The 24336-nt window shown below is 35.4% G+C and overlaps 2 protein-coding genes across 3 annotated transcripts; both read right to left on the bottom strand.

Moving 5' to 3' along the window:
- LOC109233324 (putative disease resistance protein RGA3) lies at positions 8566–18610 on the bottom strand. Of its 2 annotated transcripts, XM_019399163.1 has the most exons (7): positions 14993–18610; positions 13043–13107; positions 12131–12199; positions 10612–11559; positions 10035–10103; positions 9454–9899; positions 8566–8890 (listed from the first exon to the last, which is right to left on the bottom strand). In XM_019399163.1, the coding sequence occupies exon 1, from the start codon at positions 18510–18512 to the stop codon at positions 16314–16316; it is 2199 nt and encodes a 732-aa protein (XP_019254708.1). In that variant the 5' UTR covers positions 18513–18610; the 3' UTR covers positions 8566–8890; positions 9454–9899; positions 10035–10103; positions 10612–11559; positions 12131–12199; positions 13043–13107; positions 14993–16313. The 2 variants fall into 2 exon arrangements, with proteins under 2 accessions (XP_019254708.1, XP_019254709.1); XM_019399164.1 differs by lacking the exons at positions 10612–11559; positions 12131–12199 and having other exon boundaries at positions 10035–10096.
- On the bottom strand, positions 15418–16044 carry LOC109233728 (putative disease resistance protein RGA4). Its single transcript, XM_019399594.1, has one exon. The coding sequence runs from the start codon at positions 16042–16044 to the stop codon at positions 15418–15420; it is 627 nt and encodes a 208-aa protein (XP_019255139.1).

Here is a 24336-nt window from a genome sequence, read left to right as displayed (position 1 = left end):
GGTCGGGTGGGTAGGTGGTGCAGAAAAACAAAAAAAATAGAAAATTAAAAATACAAAAAAGTAAAGAATTATGTATTTAATCACTTGGCACAGAGCCCAACTAAAAATGGCCTAGGTTTGAAGCCTGTACTCGGTTTGGCCCAGGTTGTATATAATTTGAAACAAACTTTTCAGTCTTTAACCCATTATTAAAGACATACTTCTAGGGCTTTTTCTTTTTTTCTTTCTTCTTTCCCAGCATACTCAATCTCTCTTCACTAGCCTCTCTCTCTTCGTTCTCCCTAAAAATTACAGATTTTTTTTATACACACTCGTGATAATCCCCGCATTCTATGTCAATCAAATTTCGATTTTTGAGTTAATTGACAAAAAGAGCTTAAGGAACCACAATAAAATTTGGCATATCAGTCCAAAAACTATCAGAGCTGGCCTAAAACTATTAGATCTTGCCTAAAAGAGCATCTCCGGAGACCTCGTCTCATATTTTCTTATATCTCTTAGTTTTTGTTTCATCTTTTGCTACTGGTGAAGCCCAGATTTGAATGCTAAAACCTTGCCAAAAAAATTCAACACCAGCAACCACCGAAAACTGTAATGTGGTGATGAACAGAAGGTGTTTTCTGGTGTAAATTTGTATAGGTAGTGTTTATATACACTTATACAATATTGTATAAATATGTATAAGTGTGTATATATGTGTACAATGTTGTATAAATTAGATATATTTTTAATGTATAAGTGTGTATATACATTGTACGTGTATAATAGGCATCCATGGATGTTTGAAACTTTCTTCTTTTCTTCTTCTTTGTCTTATTTTTCTGATATACATTATTAGAGATTGTATATACAAGTTTATACAAAGTTATACATCATTATACATGTAATGCGCATGTGAAGTTAAATCTAAAATTAAAATTTTATATGTTCAATCTATGTATAAATCGACTTTTCTTGTTGATTTATTTGCAAAATCATGAATGTGCAATAATTTTTTCAATTTTTATTTTTTATTTATGCTATTTGGAACTTGAAAAAGAAGAAAATTTAAGGTTTTCAAGTTGCATTATATATGAATTTGAATTTTTTGTAGCTGGAATAATTTTTTGTAGCTGGAATAGGAATATATATAAACTTGGGGAAGAAGAATAAAAAATTACCGAATTTTCGTGCTTGAAGATCTGCAGAATAAAAAAATATGCTTATTTTTCAAACTTTGCTACAGATTTGCAAAATTGTAACTAGGTTATTCTGCTGCAATGTGTATAGGTGGACTGTATTTTTGTGTAATTCTCCCTTTTTAGGGGGTTTGGCCAGGGGGGGGGGTAGGGTAGGGTGAGTGGGTGGTGCAAAAAAATAAAAGAACCGAAAATTAAAAATACAAAAAAAAAAGTAAAATTAGGGCAACTAAGTAAATTTCTAGATAAGTTGGGTTGAGATCCCTTTGTTTTGGTGAGTTTCATGGGTTGTATTTGGCTGCTTAATGGGTAAGAATGGGCTATAAAAAATAGAGAAATTTTTACAAATCACCATTGTTTAGTGGTTATTAGCTAGTTGTAGCTACCATTTACTATATTACTTCCTATAGCTATATTTTCATATTTTTTAGAGTGTATTCGATGTATTTAAGCCACTGTATTCATGAATACAGTAGCATTTCTCGGTGTGAAACAGGGGATTACAGCTAGACATATTATTGTATTCGACTGTATTCACGATATGTATGTGTGAATACAGTAACGTAAAATAGCGCAATTCATGGTCTATTCAACTGTTTTTAAACGGAAAGTGAATCAATTAACATAATAGACTCCTAATATAACTCAACAAACTCAATTATAAATCTGAATACATAAATATATCTGAATATATAAATTATATTAATTAAAAAAACCATAGGAATACATTCATGGAATATAGCGAGACAGTGAACACAATGAAATACATGGAATGCAGCGAGATATATTTAAATATAATGAAAAAAAAAGACAATGAATACAATGAAATACATTGAATACAGGGAGATACATTGAACTACAATGAAAAAAAAGGTAACAGACTCTTCAAGTTGCTCAGCCCCAAACTCCGTCATCTTTGTTCAAGAATAACCCTAATGTCGTCTCGTTGATAGCAGATTTCGAACCTAGAATAAAAGAATATTTTTCAGCAATTTATCAAACTTTCTCCCACCACCTCCGCGGTGCCGCTTCTTTTCTCTCTCCGCCATCTCAAACTCAGTCGTCGGAGCAAGTTTTGTCTTCATCCTTGAGTGCAAAAATGCACACCCAGTTCGTTTTTGCCACGGAAGAGAACGAATGCTTTGATGGGTCACTGTATTTGAAGGGATAAACAACTGGGTTTGAGCAATCTTGGAATAAAGAGGAAGAATTTGTGAAATCGAGTTGTTATTAATGGTAGCACAACATTAGGGTTGCCTTGGAAAATTCTTTGTTCTTTTTGAACAAAGCTGTTTCAGAGATTTCAAAGTTAGCTTTTAATTTTATACACGATGATGACGATGATGATTACGAAGAGGAAATTGAGGGGTTATTCATAGAGGAAAAATGGCGTTGAGCGATAGAGGGCGGAGAAAAATCTGAAAGAATGAGAGAGAAAAATAATACAAAACGTATTTTATGGCTTAAGGGTAGGAGGTGACCATAAATAGATATCTGGCTATAAAAATCAAAAGGTAGCTATGGAATATAATTTTTTAAAAGGGTATTTATTTAATATATAAGATATCAACCTTTGCTACAGGAGGTAAAAATTTCTAAAAAATACGTGTTAACTTGGGCTCAGCCCAAATTGACTCATGAATTAAAATATTTATAGCCTAACCCATTAACCTCTGGACGGATTGGATGGGTTTGGGCTCAAATTGTCACCCCTACGTCTAGTGCATGACTTGGGCATTCGGAACACAAACTTTAGATTTGAGCCATCATAGTGTTTGGACATAAATAAAGCAAGATAAATTTCAAAAGGAAAAACAATACATTAAGAAACTATCAACTAGGTGATACAGCTGATAAGTGCTACAAGTTTAAAGTGTTTGCCGGAGACAAAAAATCTATATCTATATCTATATCATATCATATCATCATATCATACTATATATATGCTATACTATACTAAAAGAGGAACACCCCATGTCAAAAGTTGATTTACAATTTTACCCATTAAAAACTAAGTGACCATTTTACCCTTTAATTAAACATTACCTTAAAAATATTTTTTGTTTAAAAATGTAAATACACATTCTAATACAAATAACTAAGAAAATTTAATTGACAAAAAACAAACGTAATACCCCCTCATATTGTCAGCTTTTACTATATTCTTATCAGTTTTGGTTTTTTTTCCTACTTTTTGTAATACCCCCTCATATTGTCAGCTTTTACTATATTCTTATCAGTTTTGGTTTTTTTTCCTACTTTTTGTTATTTTATTTATATCTTATTGCAAGAATAAATGTCTTAGTTATTACTTCTTCACCCATTGCTGCTCCTTATTGTATAAGATTTATTGTAGGAATAAATGTCTCATTTATTACTACTCTACTCTTTTGTGTTTCATATTGTAAAAAGAAAAAAAAATACCTTAAACGTCTTAGTATTTAATTACTATACAAACCTTTCATACTCATACTTCCTCCATGAAGAAAGAAACAGAAAAAGGAAGACACCATTTCAAAAGATTTATGGCTTTAATCGCAGGCCCATAATAAATAAGGACAACAAAGACACAGTTTCAGAATCGTTTTAATTGCATGATAAGTAGGAAAGAAAGCGACACCGTTTCAAAATTCTAAATTCAAAACTCCTAACTTTTCAACTTCCACAATTTAAAGGTAAAACCATCCTTCACTAATGAAAAATGGGAAAATTGTCCTAACCTTTTCACTCTCTTTTTAGCTTTTGATCTCCAATTCTCTGTAATGCTTTTCCGATTTTGACACTGCGCTACTCTTTCACCCAAAGAATTATGTGACGACCCGGCTAGTCGTCTCATGAGTTACCGCTCTGTTTCCCCCATTTCTGCTTCTTTATGCTTCGTTATTCGTGTTTTGTGGTATCGGGTTGGTCGGATCGAGTCCGGAATGATTTTTGATAAGGTTTGAGACACTTAGTCTCTTTCAAGGAAGCTTAAGTTGGAAAAAGTCAACCGGATGTTGACTTATGTGTTAGGAGGCTCGGATGTGAGTTCCGTTGGTTCGGTTAGCTTCGGGAGGTGATTTGTGACTTAGGAGTGTGATTGGAATGAGTTTTGGAGGTTCGGAGTAGAATTTGGATTGAATTGGCAAAGTTGATATTTTGGCGATTTCCGGTTGGTAGGTGAGATTTTGATCCGAGGGTCGGAATGGAATTCCGAGAGTTGCAGTAGCCTTGTTATGTCATTAGGGATGTGTGTGCAAAATTTCAGGTCATTCGGACGTGGTTTGGTTGGATTTTTGATCAAAAACGGAATTTGGAAGTTCTTGAAATTCTTAGGCTTGAATCTGATGCAAATTTGGTGTTTTAATGTTGTTTTGAGCGTTCCGAAGGTTGGAACAAGTTTGAATAATGTTATGATATATGTTGGCGTGTTTGGTTGAGGTCCTGAGGGCCTCGGGTGTGTTTCGGGGTGGTTTCGAATCATTTCGGGCTGTTTTGCAATAGCTGAAGCTGGTATCTGGTATTGTTCTTCGCGTCCGCGAGGGTCCCCTCGTGTTCGCGAATAAGGATTTGGCTTCTGGGATTTTGTTCTTCGCGTTCGCGAAGAGAGCCTCGCGTTCGCGAAGAAGAAGAAATTCTATTGCGCAGGTCTTACTTCGGAGGCTCGGATCTCTCAATCTACAATGAATTTTGAGATGATTCAAAAACGAAAGTTGTAGCTCTTTGAATCTAGTTTCCAGAACATATTATAATAGTTATTTGGACATCTGAAGCAAAAGTTACGGCCATTATACTAGAGGCTGTCCGAGAAGAGTTTGAAAAATAATTTTTGGAAATTTTGTTCTCCGCGAACGCGAGAAGAGGACCGCGAACGCGAAGAACAAATCCCTGGGCAGCGGAATAAAGTCCAAACTCATCTCACTCTTCCATTTTTGGGCCAAGGGAGCTCGGGTGAGGCGATTTTTCGAGAGATTTTCAAGAAAAACATAGGGGTAAGTGTTCTTAACTCAATTTTGGTTAGATTACCCGAATCCATTGTTATTTTTAACATGTAATTGGTGATTTTAAGTTGGAAAAGTTTGAAAACCCTCTTGAATATATTTGAGGATTTGAGGGTCGAAATGTTATCGGAAATTAGTAATTTTGGTATGGTTAGACTCGTGGTTGAATGGGTTGTCAGATTTTGTGAGTTCCATCGGATTTCGAGACGTGGGCCCCACGGGCAATTTTGAGTTAAATTTCAGATTTTGTTGGAAAAATAGTATTTTCATATGGAATTAATTCCTATAATTAGTGTTGACTGAATCGAATTAACTGTGACTAGATTCGGGTCGATTGGAGGCCGATTCAAGGGGCAATGACATTTCAAAGTAGGATTTTGCTCGGATTGAGGTGAGTAATGATTGTAAATGATACTCTAAGGGTTTGAAACCCCGGATTGCACATCGTAGTGCTATATTGAGGTGAGACACGCGCTTGATGATGAGCGTGGGGTCGTTTACTGTTGGGGATTGTGACTTGGTCCGTCCCGATTGATGATTTTACCGCGTATTTGACTGAAACTTATTTGTTATCATCATGATTTGGGCTGATTGTCATATTTAGGCTTCGTGCCAACTATTTGAACTCTTCGGGGATTTTTATCACTATTTCTTCACTGTATTGACTTATTACTTGAACTCAGTCATGTTGTTTCCACTGTTTTACAACTCAGCCACTTTTACTCAGATTTGAGACTTAAACGATATTTTTAAATGATATTTTGGGCTGAGAACTACTGTTTTACTAATGCCCGAGGGGCTTGTGATGATTTTCTGACTGAGTGTGGCCGAGGGCCAGATGTGAGGATACACTGAGTGATATGAGGCCGAGGGCCTGAGATACATTTATACGCCACGAGGTGGCTTGAGTGATGTGAGGCCGAGAGCCAAGAGTTGATGCCACGAGGTGGCTTGATATAGCGCTTGGGCCGTAAGGGGCCCCTCCGGAGTTTGCACACCCACAGTGAGCACGGGTACCCATTGTGATCTTGAGAGTGAACCCGAGGGGCTGATATTGTTCTGAGAGTGAGCCCGAGGGGCTGATATTGTTCTGAGAGTGAGCCCGAGGGGCTGATATTGTTCTAAGAGTGAGCCCGAGGGGCTGATATTGTCATGAGAGTGAGCCCGAGGGGCTGGTACTGTTCTGAGATATTGCCCGAGGGGCGAACCTTTATGTGTTCATCTTTCATATTTACTTGTCATTTTACCTGTTAAACTGTGATAATTGTGCCCGAGGGGCGGATTTTCTGTACTTATCGGCACTAGCTGTTTTGCATTCATTTGCGTAACCGATGAAAAAGTCATTTTCAAAAGAGGTTTAACTGAGCTAAGATGTTTCTAAAGATTTCACAGCTTCACTGCTTTTCTCAAAAGGTTTTACACTGCTTCTATACATCATGTTGATTTGCTTTACTTACTGCTCAGTAGTTATTTACCTTTATTACTCACTGAGTTGGAGTACTCACTTTACTCCCTGCACCTTGTGTGCAGATGCAGGTATTTATACATTCGGTAGCGGGTTTTGGCTGATCAGCGGCAGAGTTATCGGAGTTTAGCGAGGTGGCTGCCAGTGTTCGCAGCACCGCTTTTCTCCCTTTTCGTGTACCCCACAATTACTAAATTATTTCCAAAAATTATTTCTAGCGAGGTGGCTGCCAGTCATTTTCAAAAATTATTTCCAATCCATAATATTGTACCCCACAATTACTAAAATTATCACATGTAAATAGTGTCACATATATAGTTAATATAATAGACCAGTGAGGAGAGGTCATTTATATCTAAATTCTAACACAAAGTCATCTACACGTATGATAATAACTAGTTTCAGTGTACGTGTGTTGCACATGCGTATAGAGTCTATCAATTAAAATTATATACATTGACTTTAAAATGAAATGCAATATTTGTTTAAAGGATAAAAATAATTTTTCTCATAGTAATTGTATTAAATATCTTCTGAATATGCATAGATGATGAATTTAGTTAAATTAGTTGTATATTATTTTGTAATTATACATATCTTTAATATGATTTACAAATATGTTAAAGTCCATCTCACCTCAAATCTCTTTATGAATACTTTTTGGCTTCTATATTTCGTCCTTATTTCTTAAAGTTTGTATTTAACCAATTCAATTCTTAACACTACCATTGATTTACTTTTATATTTAGATTCTTTTATCACTAATTTTACTTATATGATGAATTTAGAAAGGAATGAAATTAGATTATCTTTCTAGTTAGTTAATTCAAATCCGAGAAAAAAGTCAATTCAAATACTTAATCATCCTTTTTAACCACTAATAGAAATAATTTATTTTTTGAGGATTTAAATTATTACTATTAGCTCATAGTCATAAAATAAATACTGTATTTAATTATAACTATATATTTATCCGCAAAAATTCTTTTGTCAAATGATAAAAAAACCAAATGTTTGCACTTTATGTTTGCACTTTTGTCAATCACTTTTCTCTCTCTCTCTATTATTAAATATTTTCGTAATTATTTTTCTAATTAAGTTTTAAAATCTATATTAATATTTATATCTAAGTAAATTATTGATCGAAGAATAAAATTAATAGCCAATGGACCAATCTCACATAGAATACACATAGCATTGATAGGTTAATTACTGATTTATTTTTATCATAATTGTTCACCTTAAAATTTAGTATGATATACAATTTATTTTAAGCTAAAAAACGTTCAATTGTATAAAATTCATATATAAGGTAAAACATATAAATATTTGATGCTATTTAATTATACTTTAATTAAATTCATATAAAATAAAACTTTAATAATTTTGAAGTCCTAAATATAAGGACCTCTTGCTTAATTCAAATAAGGAAAGGTATAATAAGAAATAAATATTATTTAATATCAAACTCCTAAATATTAGGTAGAAGAATAATCAAATGACTATTTTGTCTAGTGTGAATTTTATTTAAAAAGGGCAAAAAAGGCGAATGACATTTCGCTAAGGGCCTTCGTGCTTTTAATATAGTATAGATATAGATGTGCGCGTGGGTGCATTTATATGTAGATGTTCCTATTTCCAAAGAATATAAAGATACAAACTTTGAAGAAACACGACTGGAGAAGCAAAATAAACCGATTACTAAATATTTTATTAGCTAGAGTATGAAAAGGGAGGCGTGTTTTGTGCCGTCGCTTATAATTGACTCTTTACCTTTTACTGCATTTTATAAAATATTTGTTTATGTGAATTTGGGATATATTTATAATTTACCATCATCGTAGCAAAACATCTTGAATGCATCTTTTGTCATCCTAATAAGTCATCATTCGACGATTCATATTCATCCTTCACAGAAATTTGTGTTTTACTCTTCTAAATATATTTACTTACTCAAAGACTTATTTTAATAATATTAATGTTGTTTTACAAAAATTATATATATTACATGGCTCGGCATACACGTGCACGTGCCGGAAACTAGTAAGTAGTATTTATAAGTGGCAGGTGTAGCATGTGCACTGTGCAAGAAAGGCTTCTGATGTCAAATCTTAGTCCAGGATTTTCCATATACAAGGAAATAATCTCCATCCAGTTTCAGCCAAATGCAATTGCCCTTGCCAATCATGACACTGAAACACATATAAGAAAGTTTTTTACAGCCTACGATTTCGACAAGGTCCATGCTGTTTGTTTCAACCATGAATCTGAAACACAGGAAATAGTAAAAGGTTAGTTTTTGCACACATATCCTTCTTGGAGAATGGAGAAGCAGGTCATAAGTAGCCACTGGAAAAAGAGATGCTTTAGGATAAAGCAAGACCTATTAAGATGAACAGAGATTGCTAAAGACATTTTAAGAGCCAATGAGGCACTCTTTGCTGGTATAAGATTCATTATATAGCAGTCTTTTGCAACTTTCTTTGTTGAAATCCTTCAATCGCGACTTAGGATTGTTCCTTGAGAGTTTTCAATTTAAAAAGAACAGTACAAAAGAGATGGAGGTAAATAGGATGTTTTTTTTCCTTTTAAGCCATAACCATCACCCAGGGAAAGGTTCCTGTGGTGTTGGGGGGTTTGGCTTGACCCGTACCATGTATATAGAAGGTAAAGATGACAAAAGAAGGGGGGCATAGACCTGAACTTCGTATACACAAGACTGTTGCAAAGACAATCTTCAAAAAACCCATGGAAGATAGAGAAATATACAACTACTCTTCCATGAGAAAAACTAAATGAATTAGCTTAAAAAAAGTTAGCTTTATCATACCTACTTCTTATACTAGGCAATTTCCATTTATCCAGTAGGAAAGGACCTCTAGCTTTTTTAGGGAGATTCTGAAAATAGTAGAAATAGGAACTGCTTCCAGTGATTGCAGCTCTTTCGGCTAAAGCGTCAGCCACCTGATTGGCTTCTCTATAGCAGTGAGAGACCACAACTTCTGCATGGTTGATACTTCTTTTGGCATCTCTGATGATCTGCTTCATCTTTGCATTGTTGGTACATCCTTCTGTAATTATGTTGGCCACAATCAGAGAATCAAGCTCTAGATGAAATCTGGTGTAGCCTAGCTGTATACACCGTTCTCCACCAAGTTTAACTGCTACAGCTTCTGCCTCATTGTTGCTTTTACATTGAACAGGTGTTGAGAAAGCCGTGAGGAGATCTCCATTCGAGTCTCTTATTATCCCTCCTATACCTGTTCTCCGAGTATACTATTTACATTGAACAGGTAAATAGGATGCTTTAAAAGCAGCATTTAGGGGGTAAAGAAAATCTATTGCAGAGAAAAAAAAAGCATTGATCCAAAGCCACTATTTGCAATCTTTTATGAACAAAAGCTAACTTACCTAATTTCCCAGCTTTGTGCAATCACAGTCTCCAAAGACACCACTCTGCACAATGTTCCAATCTGTGCCCTGAAAATTAAATAGGAAAAAGGAAATACTGTTGAAGACAGTGAACATAATTTGGAGAAGCCTCTGCTATCATGAAACTTCACATGTTGGTCCAAAATGAAATCTGTCTTGCACCTAAGAGTCCATTGTCAGTGGCTTTTAAAATATGAATATTAACATGGGAAGAGGGTCATTTTTCTTTTTTGCCTCTCAACATTTCTCCTTCTCTTATGCAAGAGCAGCTGATTATACCAATCATGACAAACCAATGTTATGCCAATCAAATACTTCACTTTCCTAAAGAGCAAAGTGCCGAAAGGAAAGCATAGATGCAATTCACTGATAACTTTGCATCTTTCTTGAATTGCAAGAAAAAAGGATTGAATTAATATAAAACTTTTTTCGTGTATTAGTTTGGGGAACAAAAAGTTTGGAAAAACTAAAGGAGAGAAGGTAAATGGAGGAGAGAAGAAAACAAATTGACTCAGAAACTGAAAGTGAAATAGATACTTAGTTCTGAATTCTTTACCCTATGTAAATTTCTGGAATATGGGAAATCTTGGACCACTGGGACTTTGGGCCACTCTGATTGCTGCAACTTTCTTCTAACAGTGGGCAGTCTTCAATTACCAGCTACACTAATTTGGTGAGGCGTCGCATAGCATCTCCAGATGGCAGATGCTGTAGTTTTTCACAGTTCAATAAAACTAACTCTTCTATAGAAACAAGGTTGACGAGCCCATCTGGTAGAGCTTCTAACAATGGACAATCATCGATCTCCAGATTCCGTAATTTGGGCATGTCATCTAAGAAGTCCAGATGCTGAGCCGTTTGCACTTCACTAGTCCAATTTTAACACGTCACTTGTTCATGTTTACTAATACAAACTCGAAAAAGCTCACTGGTACAAGAAACTTAAAATCAAAATACACTTAAATCAATGGTTTGAAAATAATCAAGTTGATTATCAAATTAAACTAAATCCACTTCCTTTTCCTTTTCACATACCCAAAAAAGCACCATAGTTAACACAACTGCAAATCATCATCTATGACGTTTCGTCATAGGAATCAAAGAGCAGCTCATCGAATCAATCAAAGAGTGAAATGGCGTTCGTTCTGAAGTGTGAGTAAATAAGTGCTAAAAGTTTAAACTGTTTGGTGGAGACAAAAATTTCTGTTTATAAGAAGAGGCCGGTGTAGCATGTACACTGTGCACGAAAGGCCTCTGATATCAAATCTTAGTCCAGAATTTTCCACATACAAAGAAATAATGTCTCTAATCCAGCTTCAGCCAAGTGCAAATTTAAGGGGGGAAAAAAACAGCCCGGTGCTCGCGATCGCGCAGAATCCGTAGAAGGGCCGCACCCTATAAGAATTGCAATTTCCCTTCCCAATCATGACACTATCACATCTAAGAGAAGTCTTTACCAGTCTACCGTTTTGACAAAGTCCATGCTGTTGTTTCAACCATGAATCTGAAACACAGGAAATGATAAAAAGTCAGTTTTGGCAAACATTTCATTCCAGGAGAATGGAGAAGCAGATCATTACAAGTGGCAACCGAAAAAAAGACGCTATAGGAGAAGCAAGACCTGTTAAGATGAACTGCTAAGGGCGTTTTAAGAGCCAATAAAGCACTCTTTGCTGTAAGATTCATGACGTAGCAGTCTTTTTTTTTTTTTAATTGTTAATTCATGGAATAGCTGTCTTTTGTAACTTTCTTTGTTGAAATCCTTCGATCGTGAAGGTTTTAACGAAAGGAGAAATTATAGTAACAACAAGCATTTGGCATACATATATAGTTATACTGTCTAAAGCATGAAATAAAATCCAACATAAAGATTATTCTTTTATGAGTATATTAAGAAACTTTATATGGATTTCTACAACATATGAGACTTGGGATTGTTCCTTGAGAAAGGTAAAAGAGATAGGTAAGGAGGATGATTTTAAAGCAGCATTTAGGGTAAAAAAGAAAAACTATTTCAGAGAAAAAAGTATTGATCTAAAGCCACCATTTGCAATCTTTTATGAACAAAAACTTACCTTGAATTTGAGCTTTGTGCCATCATAGTCTCCAAAGGCACCACTGTGCATAATCTTCCAATCTGTCCCCTGAAAATTAAATAGGAAAAAGGAAATACTGTTGAAGACAAATATGGAGAAGTTTCTACTATCAATGGAAATCACTCGTCGGTCCAAAATGAAAGTTGTCTTGCATCCAAGAATTCCATGTCAACGCTTTCAAGTGACAAGAGGGTCATTTTTTCCCTATCTACATTTCTCCTTCTCTTATGCAGAAGAAACTGATTATACCAGTCATGACATCTAAATTCAGTGACAATTTATTTGAGCTACAACTCATGAATAGCTTATAAACAGATTTCAATGGCACCAACCAACCATACCCTTTATTATCTTCCCCATACCACTTGAATAGATAGAGAGGTTCTTCTTTTGTACAGGTTGAGAGAGAGGAGGGTCAGACTAAATGATAAACTGAAGAAGTAAATAATTTATCTGGTCCAAATGCCAATACTCATTTATAAGCTTTAAAATCCTACACGGATTATCTGTGCATAAAATAACTTCAAAAACAAGCTAATATATTTCCTATTACAAGGAATAAAAGCAGTTGCCAAAAGAAAAGAGAAAAGATAGAAAAGAAGACCAATGAGCCAAAAACAAAAAGAGGTTTTTATTTTGCAACAAGCAGTTGAAGTATACATATTCATCATTTGATGCATTCTTTAGCAGAAATACTTAAAATAGGAGGGAGATAAAGTATGCATATATGGAGCTCTTTGAACCATAAAGAGACGAGATTGTTCCTTTCATTTGAGAGATTCTGTAGTCTTTACCAAATAATCATGAAAGAGTCCAGTAAATATTCTACAGGCGAAGATTCTGTCCTCAACAAAATTCAGACCAGAGCGCGCAACAAATTAGACAACTCACCACATATTCCATGCTCAGGAGAGAGTGCTACAGCAACCTTGTAGCATGATATTTGATCTAGTCACCTATGAGAAACAACACAAAATTTTAATAATTAAACCACAACTTTAAAGAAATATATATATATATTCTTTGTTTGATGAGAATTTGAAGAACAACAATTGGTTCGAACCGGTCCAACAATTTCAATTGGAAGAATGCTGAAGGGAAAGCACAGATCTAATTCACTGATAATTTTGCATTTTGCTTAATGTCAACTAATTACAAGAAAAATGATTGATTTCGTTATTAAAAAAAATTGATAAGGAAGATTGAATTTTTTTTTTAAAATTTTCTTTTTGATTTGGAAGGAAAAGGATTGAATTAATGTAACACTGGTATGGGAATGTAGACATTCCTGGTTTGATGAAAGTGTTTGATAATAGGTGAATTTGACTATAATCACGCACCGAATAACCACCTTCTTGTGAACTTTAATGTGGAAAAATGACAACAAAATGCTCTTATTGGTACTTTTCATGATTTGCAGGTGATATAGGTGTAAGGAAAGCTAAGGAGCAGTTTGGAGTCAACTATTGATGAAAAAAAAGCTAATTGTTGCATTTCCCAAGTGACCCATTCAAAACAGGCCAAATTGCCCGGATACAGGGTCTACCGCGGTTCCACCGCGACCGCGGTGAAACCGCGGTGGAAGGTAGTCTCTGAACAATTGAAGATCCGCGAGGGTATTTTACCGCGGTTCTACCGCGATCGCGGTAGAACCGCGGTGGACACAGAAACTTCGGGGACCAAAGTGTAAAACACGGGATTTTTAGACCTAAACCCTATTTTAAACACTAGACTTCGCCCAAGAGAGGCAGAGATTGATTTTTTAGGTTTCTTAGCAAGGAGAACAATTGTGAAAAAGTACTCTAAACATCTTTCTTCTTTTCTTTTGATTTTATGATGAATTCAAGTTTAGTTTATTCTCCCATAACTATGAGTAGCTAAATTTCTTGTCTAAGGCTTTGATGGAACCTATTGGGTGATGAACTTCTTGTTTATGTGAATACAAATTGCTAGTTTAATCTTTATTTGTTCAACTTCGTGTTCGTTGTAGTTAATTGACAGGATCCTCAATTAGCTGTGCCTATTTAGTGTGCATAACTTGGAAAAGAGTGCATATTTAGGGTTTTGTTGAACAACACCACTCCTAGATTATTAGAGGAATCTATAATTGCGGGTTTAAAGGCGGGATTAGGAATAACGAAGCCTTGGGTGCAATCTAAAGTGAATTGTGCTAAATAAAGCAAGCTAGTGTATCTCGGAAGAGTGCAATAGTAGATTACTGTGATTACTCGGGAGAGATTTGCGGTAAGATTAGGGTTCATGATTGATAGAGGTGTGTGGGTGAATTTGTATGAGCATAAACAGAAGGGATTCCATCAATAGGGGAAATCATTGCCTTAGCTTTTTCTCATAATTGTTTACAATCCTTTTTATTAGTTATAGCATTGTAGTTACTTGAAAGTTAGTTAGTAAAGAACACTCAATTGAGAATTTAAATATTTGGGAAGCTGATTCTGAAGACTTGGTGGGTCTGAAGGTTGCAACTGATAGGTTAACTCTCTGTGGGATATCGACTCCGGACTTGTAAACCGGATTATATTTGCAGCGACCGCATTGTCCTTTTTATAAGGCATAGTTGGGCGTGATCAGTGTTAGAAGAACAACAAGGGGTTTCAAGTGAGAGAGCAAAATGCTGAAAGGAAAGCACAAATGCAATTCACTAATAACTTTTGCATTTTTCTTGATGGTCAAAAATTGTAATGTTTGTAACATGTATTGAGAAAAAGGATTAAATTAATATAAAACTTTTTTAGTTTGGAAAAGAATAAAGGAGCAAAAGGAGAGGAACAATTGAAAAAGAAGAAAATTGAGTCAGAAACTGAAATAAAAACAGAGACTTACTTAAGTTCTGAATGTTAGTCCAATTAATGTCAATTACTTTAATATGGGAAATGTTGGACCACTGGGAGTTTGGGGCACTCCGATTGGTGCAACTTTCTTCTAGCTGTGGGCATCCATTAATTTGTAGTTTTTCACAGCCCCACAAAATTAACTCTTCCAAAGAAACAAAGGTTGACGAGCCGACCCGACCCGACAGAGCTTCTAACAATGGAGAATTAAAGATGTTCAGTCTCCGTAATTTGGGCATGACACCTGAGAAGTCCACATGTTGTAGCCGTTGGCAGCTGTGAAGCACTAAACTTTCAAGAGAAGTAAGGTTGTCAAGGCTCTGAGGAAGGGACTCGATTCCGAAATCAAATATGCACGTCCGTACACCCACAATGGACGATAGGTGCTGAATGCCATTAAACATCAATTGGAATGCCTCAAAATCCACCAACACTGAGAAAGGACCTATATACAAATACCTTAACCCAGTGAGATGGCGAAGCCCCCCTGCGGGTACACTTGGGACATTCTGATATACTTAAATATGAAAGTGAAGGCATTTGTAAAGGCAAGGAAACTAAGTTGTTGCAGCCGCTGACGGTCAAAGATTCCAGAGACCGACAATGCTCTAGCATTCCACTTGGTAAACTGGTCAAATGATTCTCTCCACTGGGAACAGGAACGGAACTGAAATTGTTGCACCCAATAATCTCTAAGCTCTTAAGAGAATGGAGATTGTACAAACTTTGTGGCAATTCACGAAACTTTTCGCAACTTGAGACATATAGATGTTGAAGGGAAAAACTGTTGTTGTGTAACAACATCTCATCTGGAAGACAAGTGAGCTCTTTCACATCATAGACACTAATCTCTACAAGAGATGTCAAGTTGCTGCACAAGGTCAACAATGGCACTTCAAATTGATTTGGAGTACTTTTTAACCGCTGACAGTTGCGAATGCTCAACTTCTCAAGCGCAGGAAACATTCTTACTCCAACTCTGTCTCGACCGCCATTTCTTGTTGGTATCAATTCCATTCCCTTCCACTCAATGAGGCTAGGCATGCTGAGCAATACCAGCTTTTTAAGTGATGGGAACACTTTGATATTGGCATTATTGTTAAGCTCAACACCATAAAATGAAGGTCCAATGCGTTCCAACTCATCGAACTCTAACAACTCAAGATGCCGCAGGAGTTTCAGTTGGCCAAGTGATGGAATTTCTTTGCACTTTTTGCAGCCACTTAATTCCAACTTGACCAAATTTGGTAGAAATTCTTCATTGAACCATGAAGGAAATCTACTCCCCAAATAGCCCCTCACTTTAAAGGTTTTCAAGTTAGGATGCGGTTGAAGACCATCCAAAACAGACTCGTCATCGATTTCACATCCATGATTGGACCATGAATATGCCAGCTCGTAGGTTTCTCCTGTAGGTATCCTCTTCCCGCTTCTTCTCTATTAGGGACCAATTGCAGACCCACGATCGTCAGTTTACCTCTAAGGTTTTTCAAATGACCTAATTCTTCTATTCGACGACCTTTCTCTACACCCACATTGAAATGCTGTAGCGTTTGAAGACAAGTCAATTTCCCCATGTTAAGTATTTGACAATGAGAGTCGTAATATATGTGTCGCAAACTAATCATGTGTTCCGTCTCATCTGGAAACTCCTGGAGGTCATCGCAGTGATAGACTCTAAGCGTTTGCAAATTGTAGAGCTTGCAAATGGAGTTGGGTAAGGCTTCGATGTCAGTGAAAGAGAGATCAAGATATCTCAAGTATATTAACTTGCCGATTGAGGCTGACAACTCCTTGATGCCTGACTGGGACAAATTTAAAACTCTCAAGAACTGAAATCTCAATAGCAGATCTTCAGACATATCACTGATTTTCCAGAACAATGTGCATAAACGTCCGGGCTCATTAATCTTCTCTATTTGATCTCTTGGTGAGTTCCATCCAAAGTATCGAACTTGAGAAAGATTATCTCCACCATCCGTCTTCGCATCAAATAGTTTAGATTTTAAAATATCTTCAGCCAAATCATGCACAAGATCATGCATCTTACAATGTGTTATATTGTTGTGCTCATCTAGCTCAACATCTTGCAGCAAGGAATTTTGCAACAAAATTTGAAAAAACTTGTTGCCGACGTCTTCCATCAAGGTGGTCTCTTGACAAGGACGAAGATATCCTTCTGCCATCCAGAGTTGGATTAGTTGGTCCTTTTCAAACTCAAAATCTTTTGGAAACATTGCAAAGTAAGCAAAACATTTTTTCAGATGTGGAAATGGTAGATAATCATAACTGAGTTTTAGGATTTTTTTAATCCTATTTTCCCTAGTATCATCTTCACCCGCAACAAGGAGATTGCCCTCAAGAATTGTCTGCCATTCATGTTTCTCCTTATTGCGTAATAGGCCTCCCAACACACTTGCTGCCAATGGTAGACCTTTACACATTTCAACAATCTTGTTATGCATGCTCACTAATTCCTCTGTAACCTCCCCATCAACAAATGCTCTTTGTTTGAAAATGGACCAACAATGATCATCTGTTAAATTTTTCAACTTATGAGGATCTGCTGCTACTGAGGATGCCACCTGATCCCTACGAGTAGTCACAAGAATGCAGTTTCCTCTGAATGTATTTATTCCTCTCAGAGTGTCCACAAACTCATGCCACAATGTAGGGTCGACATGCCACAAATCATCCAGGACAAGCAAATACTTCTTCCCTCTCAATTCATCTTGTAGCTTCTTGACTATTGTATCCCTGCTTCGGACCTCAAGTGTCCTTTCCGTCAATGATTCGAGCATCAATTCAAGAAAGCTCTTAGTTTCTAACATTTCAGGTAGACACAACCAGACTCTCTTTTCAAACTGTTGCTTGATCTGTTCATCATTAAAAATTCTCTTTGCCACAGTTGTTTTGCCTAAACCTCCCATACCGACTATGGGAATGGTGCACAGAACAACATCCTCTCTCATGTTCAACATCTTCTCCTTTATTTCAGCAACATCCTGGTCTCTACCAACAACATCAGAAGCAACTACCACAGAATCTGTCTCTCGAATTGGTAGTATTTGGCGAGAAGGACCTGTTGGGGGTTGGAGACCGAGGTCTTTGGCTAACTTATTGATAGCACTCAACTCTTCATTGATGTTTTTGATTTTTCGAGACATTTTGCACTTTAAAACTGTATTAGAAACGAAGTTACAGACCTTATTCGTCGGTTTGTTCCGGATCTTCATAACTTCTGCTTTGAGAGATTCATATCTGAATTCGTCAAACACATTTTCGGCATCTTCAGCAACTTTCTCAAGCATCTTGAGCCATTCTTCCACAGTCTGATCCTCAACTTGTCGTCTTTCAGCGTCATGAATGAAAGCTTGTATCATCGTTACAGTTTTTTTCAGCATTTTGAGGTCTTTCTTGCAGTTCTTTAAACTTTTGACTTCCTCAATAGTGAGAGAAAGCAGCTTCTCAAGAAAAACTTGAACAGTAGCACCAATTACAGGATCCGCCATTGTTGCTTTGCTCTTTCACAAAGTTTTCTTCCTCTACACCAAAGTCTTCACAAAGTTATTCTCAAGTCTGCTTTGCTAGTTGTTTGTAAACCCCACAAATAAAGATACTCCAATATAGACAATAATTCAAACAGTATTTTTATAATTATGGTAGTTACTAGTCGATATTATTGCATGTCATTTAATTTATGGTTATATTTAGATAATTATTTATGCGATTTCTGCTAGAGTCACTAATGCTCTTTTGTTTTTCTTTTCCCCTTTCTTTTTCTTTCTCTCCTGAGCCGAGGGTCGATTGGAAACAGCCCCTCTGCCCTTTCGGGTAGGGGTAAGGCATGTGTACGTATTACCCTCCCAGACCCAACTTTGTGGGACTATATTGGGTAGTTGTTGTTATTTTTATAAAGGAAAAAGGGGCAGATATACCCCTCTACTACTTTAGTATATTGTTCACATCTAAACTACATTATACTATTCGGACATATCTACCCTTAACATTAGCCGAACTTTTTAAAAATACCTTCACTTAACGAAAAACCACCAAATTAATAAAATAATCATTTAATTTTTTTTTTTTACCCATAATCCATTAAACCCATCATTTAAAAATTCAAAACCTAAATTTCTGCGATGTCTTAGTACATTTTATTTATTTAGAAAGAGACCGAGAATGAAGTGAAGTTGAATTAATAAATTTCTCAATCATTTGTTTTTTCAAATAAGTCTTCAAAGTGTAATACGTATATATATTAAGTAATACGTACATGTGATGTGTACTTTTTTGTACCAGGGGAGTATATCAAATAATAAATATATAATAACTCTAGTTTTCTTTATGTCATTTTATGTCCACGATTTTGTTCGATTTTTTGAATGTATATTTTATTTTTAATGGCTATTAGTAAAAGGAAAGAAAAACAAAAGTTTACTGCTACTACTTAATAGTTGTTTGAAAAATCATACTCCCTCCGTTCATTTTTACTTGTCCACTAAATTAAAATTAATTTTTACTTGTCCATTGTACTTAAATCAAGATAAAGATAATTTTTTTCTATTTTACCCTTATCATTAATTACTCATCCCCAAATTATTTTTCAAGACTTTTGGAAATACTATCATTACTATGAATAAAATTATAAAATACATACTTCATGTATTTTTTCTTAAAGAAAGTGTAAAGTTAAAAGTGGACATTTAAAGTGAACGGAGGAGTAACACTTTCCTCATCCGTTCCAGAATAAAATATTTATAACTAAAATCACCTACTCAAAAAATAAAAATAAAATAAAAAAAGACAAAAGGAAAAGGACGAAATGCAAATCGAGAAAAGGAAAAAGAAAAAGAAAAAGAAAGATGAATTGGGAAACAAACCTGACCAAAACTAAAAGAAAAAGTTATAGACGAGTTGTTAGACCTTTAATCAAAGTTTTGTTCTTTTACGCTTTATTTCATATTATTATTGGGCATTTGTATCTATACCCGTTTTTTGGGTCACGTTTTAACTTGTGCTCGTTTTGCAAAAAAAATTACAAGCGTATCCACTTTTTCGCGTAACTTTAGCTTACGGGGCTGAAGTAGCAAAGGCAATCACGCAAAACTTCAGCATTCTAGTATACGGGCCTGAAGTAGCAAGTGTGCTAAACCAAGTGTGCTGAAGTTTTTGTTTGTAATTGCCGAACTTAAGCATAGTAGCTGANGCTGAAGTAGCAAAGGCAATCACGCAAAACTTCAGCATTCTAGTATACGGGCCTGAAGTAGCAAGTGTGCTAAACCAAGTGTGCTGAAGTTTTGCGTGATTGCCTTTGCTACTNACCAATCGAACCTGCCGCTTCCAACGGGCACAGGTTCATCTTAGTGGCAATCGACTATTTCACCAAATGGATCGAAGCAGCATCTTACAAAGCAGTAACTAAGAAAGTCGTGGCAGACTTTGTCCGCGACCGTATTGTTTGTCGATTCGGTATCCCAGAGTCAATCATTACTGATAATGGCTCCAACCTCAACAGTGACTTGATGAAAGCTATGTGTGAGACCTTCATGCATAGTAACTGAAGTTTTGTTCTCTATTTGCTGAAGTTTTTGTTTGTAATTGCTGAACTTAAGCATAGTAGCTGAAGTTTTATTCTCTATTTGCTGAAGTTTTTGTTTGTAATTGCTGAACTTAAGCATAGTAGCTGAAGTTTTGTTCTCTATTTGCTGAAGTTTTTATTTGTAATTGCTCTAAATAAGCTGAAGTTTTTTTGGTCCTGGATTCATTAGTTTTGTCATGCTTTTTCAAAAACTTCAACAGAAGATGCTGAAGTTATTATTTTCATTTATAAAAACTTCAGTACTAAATAAGCTGAAATTTTTTTCGTCCTGAATAAGCCTTTTCAAAAACTTCAGCAGAAGATGCTGAAGTTATTTAGTTCATTTGTAAAAATTTCAGCACTAAATAAGCTGAAGTTCTTTTGTCCTGGATTCATTAGTTTTGTCATAAAGCTTGTTCAAAAACTTCAGCAGAAGATGCTAAAGTTATTTAGTTCATTTGTAAAAACTTCAGCACTAAATAAGCTGAAGTTTTTTTTGTCCTGGATTCATTAGTTTTGTTATAATGAGACTACTATAAAATAATCAGATTGCCAACAGTATCTAAATCATAAAATTTTGGAAACAAATAAACGTGAAAAGAACAGAAGTATCATGAAAAGAATCACTAAGTGTGACCTTAAACTTCCCGTACGTGAAAATATTCACAAATTATTGTCTACTAACTTACGTAATTATTTATAATTTATTTTTAAATATCTGATAAACATACTTATGGCAATCATCCCATGAACTGAAGTTTCATAGCAGCACCAACAACAGTAGAAGAAAGAAGAAGAAGAAGAAGAAGAAGAAGAAGAAGAAGAAGAAGAAGAAGAAGAAGAAGAAGAAGAAGAAGAAGAAGAAGGAGAAGGAGGAGGAGGAGGATAAGGAGGAGCAGAAAGGGGCTGAAGTTGTTTAAAAAGTGGCTCAAACTTAAAGTGCTTATAAGCTGAAATTTGATAAGTTGGGGGAGACCAACTTATGGCTTTTGGCTTATAAGCACTTAACTTATAAGCACTTTTAATTTTACCAAACGAGTAAATAAGCCAAAAAGTGCTTATAAGCCAGTTTGATCAGCTTATAAGCTTAGCCAAACACCCTCTAAAACTTTTAAAAAAAAAATGGGTATAGGTTAAATGGGGCGACCAAATAGGGCTGAAGGAGGATAAGGAGGAGGAGAAAGGGGCTGAAGTTGTTTAAAAAGTAGGTACAAATTAAAACTTTTAAAAAAATAGGTATAGGTTAAATGGGGCGACCAAATAAGACGCCCTGTGCAATTTTTACTATTATTGTTGTCTTTTAGAATACTTGGATTGGATTGCTTCTTTCAACAACTATTACTTTTAAAGAAAAGGTAATACAATTTACAGACGAGAAGTTGCAGAAATTGTGAATTTGCTCGTTAAATAGGTTTGTAGTCACGAGTTATGTTTGGGTTGTGTTACGGGTGAACTTGGGCTAGTGGCTTAATGGTGGGTCAACTTGGGCATCGCCCATCTTAGCCCATCAATAAAATAGTTCTTTCCCAAACCCATTAAATCTTAGACGGGTTGGAACGGTAATTGAGTTTGTGCTCAAATTGCCACCCCAACTTTTACAAGAAAATTTTGAAATTCTCCAATTTCATTTTAAATAGGCAACCCCCAAGAAACAAGCTTAAAACGTTTATCTTATACCTCGTGCGTCACATATTGATTTTTACCTGAAAAATACTCCCTATGTCCCTTTATGTGGCGGAGTTTGAATTTCAAGAGTCAATTTCTTAATTTTGATTGTGAGTTGAGACATAAAATCTTTAAGTTTTTGAAAACAAAATAGATATATTTGAAAACTACCTAAAAGTATTATAAGCCACAATAATTAATAATTCAAAAATAATTACAGTTAAATATAAACTTGTTTGACTCTCAAAATCTAAACTCTGTCACATAAGTTGGGACAGAGAGTACATATTGAAGCATTAATGGGAAGAACTTCACATTTTCGTGTATATCTTGGATTTTGGTTATGGACAATACTGTATAACTAGTTACATCTATGGATACTACCTAGTCGCTAGTGAATTGAGGAAGATACAATGTACGATTTGGAGAAATATGGAGCGTAAATATTATTTTGCCAATATTATAATCCTATATTTTAAGGGGTTGTTTGTTTGAAGGGATAAGATAATCCCAGATAAAAAGTGAGATTATGTTTGACGGTATAAGTACCTGAGATTATTTATACTATTGTTTACCTCGAAATACGAGTAACAATTAAATTTATAATGTAATTTTAAGAATAAGTGATCTAATTCAATACCAATTTATAAATAACGAACTAAATAAACGAATTGAACGGTAAAGACAAATCAAACCGGTATTGCAGCTATATATCGACCTCGATATCTGCTTTGCTAGTTGCGTGTAAACCACTCAAATAAAGATACTCCAATATAATTCATAGACAATAAATTAAACAGTCTTTGGGCAGAGTTTGGGCGGGTCAAACTAGACTAACTTATTATTATCAACCCAACCCAAAATTTACCTGAGCTAAAATGGGCTGGGTCAAAGATTAACCAAACTATCGGGGGAAGTGCACGGTTAGCCACTAATAACACGTGTATTTACTTTTAAGCCACTGTTTAAAATGTCTTTAGTCTTTAGCTACTACTTAATAAACTTTACTTGCCCGGACGAAAACACCCTTCTGCTCATAAAAGTTCAGGACCAAGTGCCCTTAACTTTTGAATTTGCAACTCTAAGTTCAGGACTTCAGGACTACATGTCCTTAATTTTTGAACTTGCAACTCTAAGTTCAGGACTTCAGGACTACATGTCCTTAACTTTTGAACTTGGAACTCGAAGTTCAGACCACCTGTCCTTAAGTTATGTGCTTGTAACTCTACGTTAAGGACTACTTGTCCTTAACTTTTGAACTTGTAAGTCTAAGTTCATGACCTATTTTCCTTAGCTTTTGAGCATGTTAGTCTAAGTTCAGGACCAAGTGTCCTTAACTTTTGAACTTGTAACTGTAAGTTCGGGACCAAGTGTCCTTAACTTTTGAGCTTGTTAGTCTAAGTTCAGGACCTATTGTCCTTAACTTTGACCTTGTTAGTCTGAGTTCAGGACCTATTGTCCTTAACTTTTGGGCTTCTTAGCCTAAGTTCAGGACCTATTGTCCTTAATTTTTGAGCTTGTTAGTCTAAGTTCAGGACTTCAAGACCTATTGTCCTTAACTTTTGAACTTGTAACTATAAGCTCAGGACTACACTATGACTTGAGTGTAAAACAGCTTCCTTTGATATCTAATTCAGAAGATTATAAAGCAAATTATATACACTAAGAAATCAAGAATTGGTCAAATATCCACCAGAAGAAAATATGTCGTTCTTAATATGCCTTCTTAATCTTTTATTGAATATTATGGTAGCATATCATGTTGATGTGTCAATTCGTAACCTCTTTTTCCAATCCAAGCTTGGGGAATTTATAAGTGCTTGACTGTAGAGTATTTATGTCGACTTGTTGAACCCTCCTGCCGAGCTGGAGAAGAGATGGAAGAAAGGGTAACATTGTCTTTTCATATTAATTTTAATAGATTAGTGGCTATTTTTGCTTAGCATTTAAAATGCTGGATAAAAAGTAAATACCACTTTAAAAAATGGCAACCCCATACAATCTTTACAACTACCGGTCATAGCTCAACCCGTCCAATTTGACCTAACTTTCTCTTCTTATTTTTGAAGATATCTCTCGTAACATTCTCA

Source organism: Nicotiana attenuata, chromosome 10 (assembly GCF_001879085.1).
Source record: "Nicotiana attenuata strain UT chromosome 10, NIATTr2, whole genome shotgun sequence".
NCBI classification, from domain to species: Eukaryota; Viridiplantae; Streptophyta; class Magnoliopsida; order Solanales; family Solanaceae; genus Nicotiana; species Nicotiana attenuata.
The sequence above is the reverse complement of the archived record's forward strand: the minus strand, read 5'-3'. Positions and strand labels throughout refer to the sequence as shown.

Excerpts from the sequence above, each read along its gene's own strand:
- LOC109233728 (XM_019399594.1), bottom strand. The coding sequence starts at position 16,044 with ATGCCTAGCCTCATTGAGTGGAAGGGAATGGAATTGATACCAACAAGA.
- LOC109233324 (XM_019399163.1), bottom strand. The coding sequence starts at position 18,512 with ATGGCGGATCCTGTAATTGGTGCTACTGTTCAAGTTTTTCTTGAGAAG.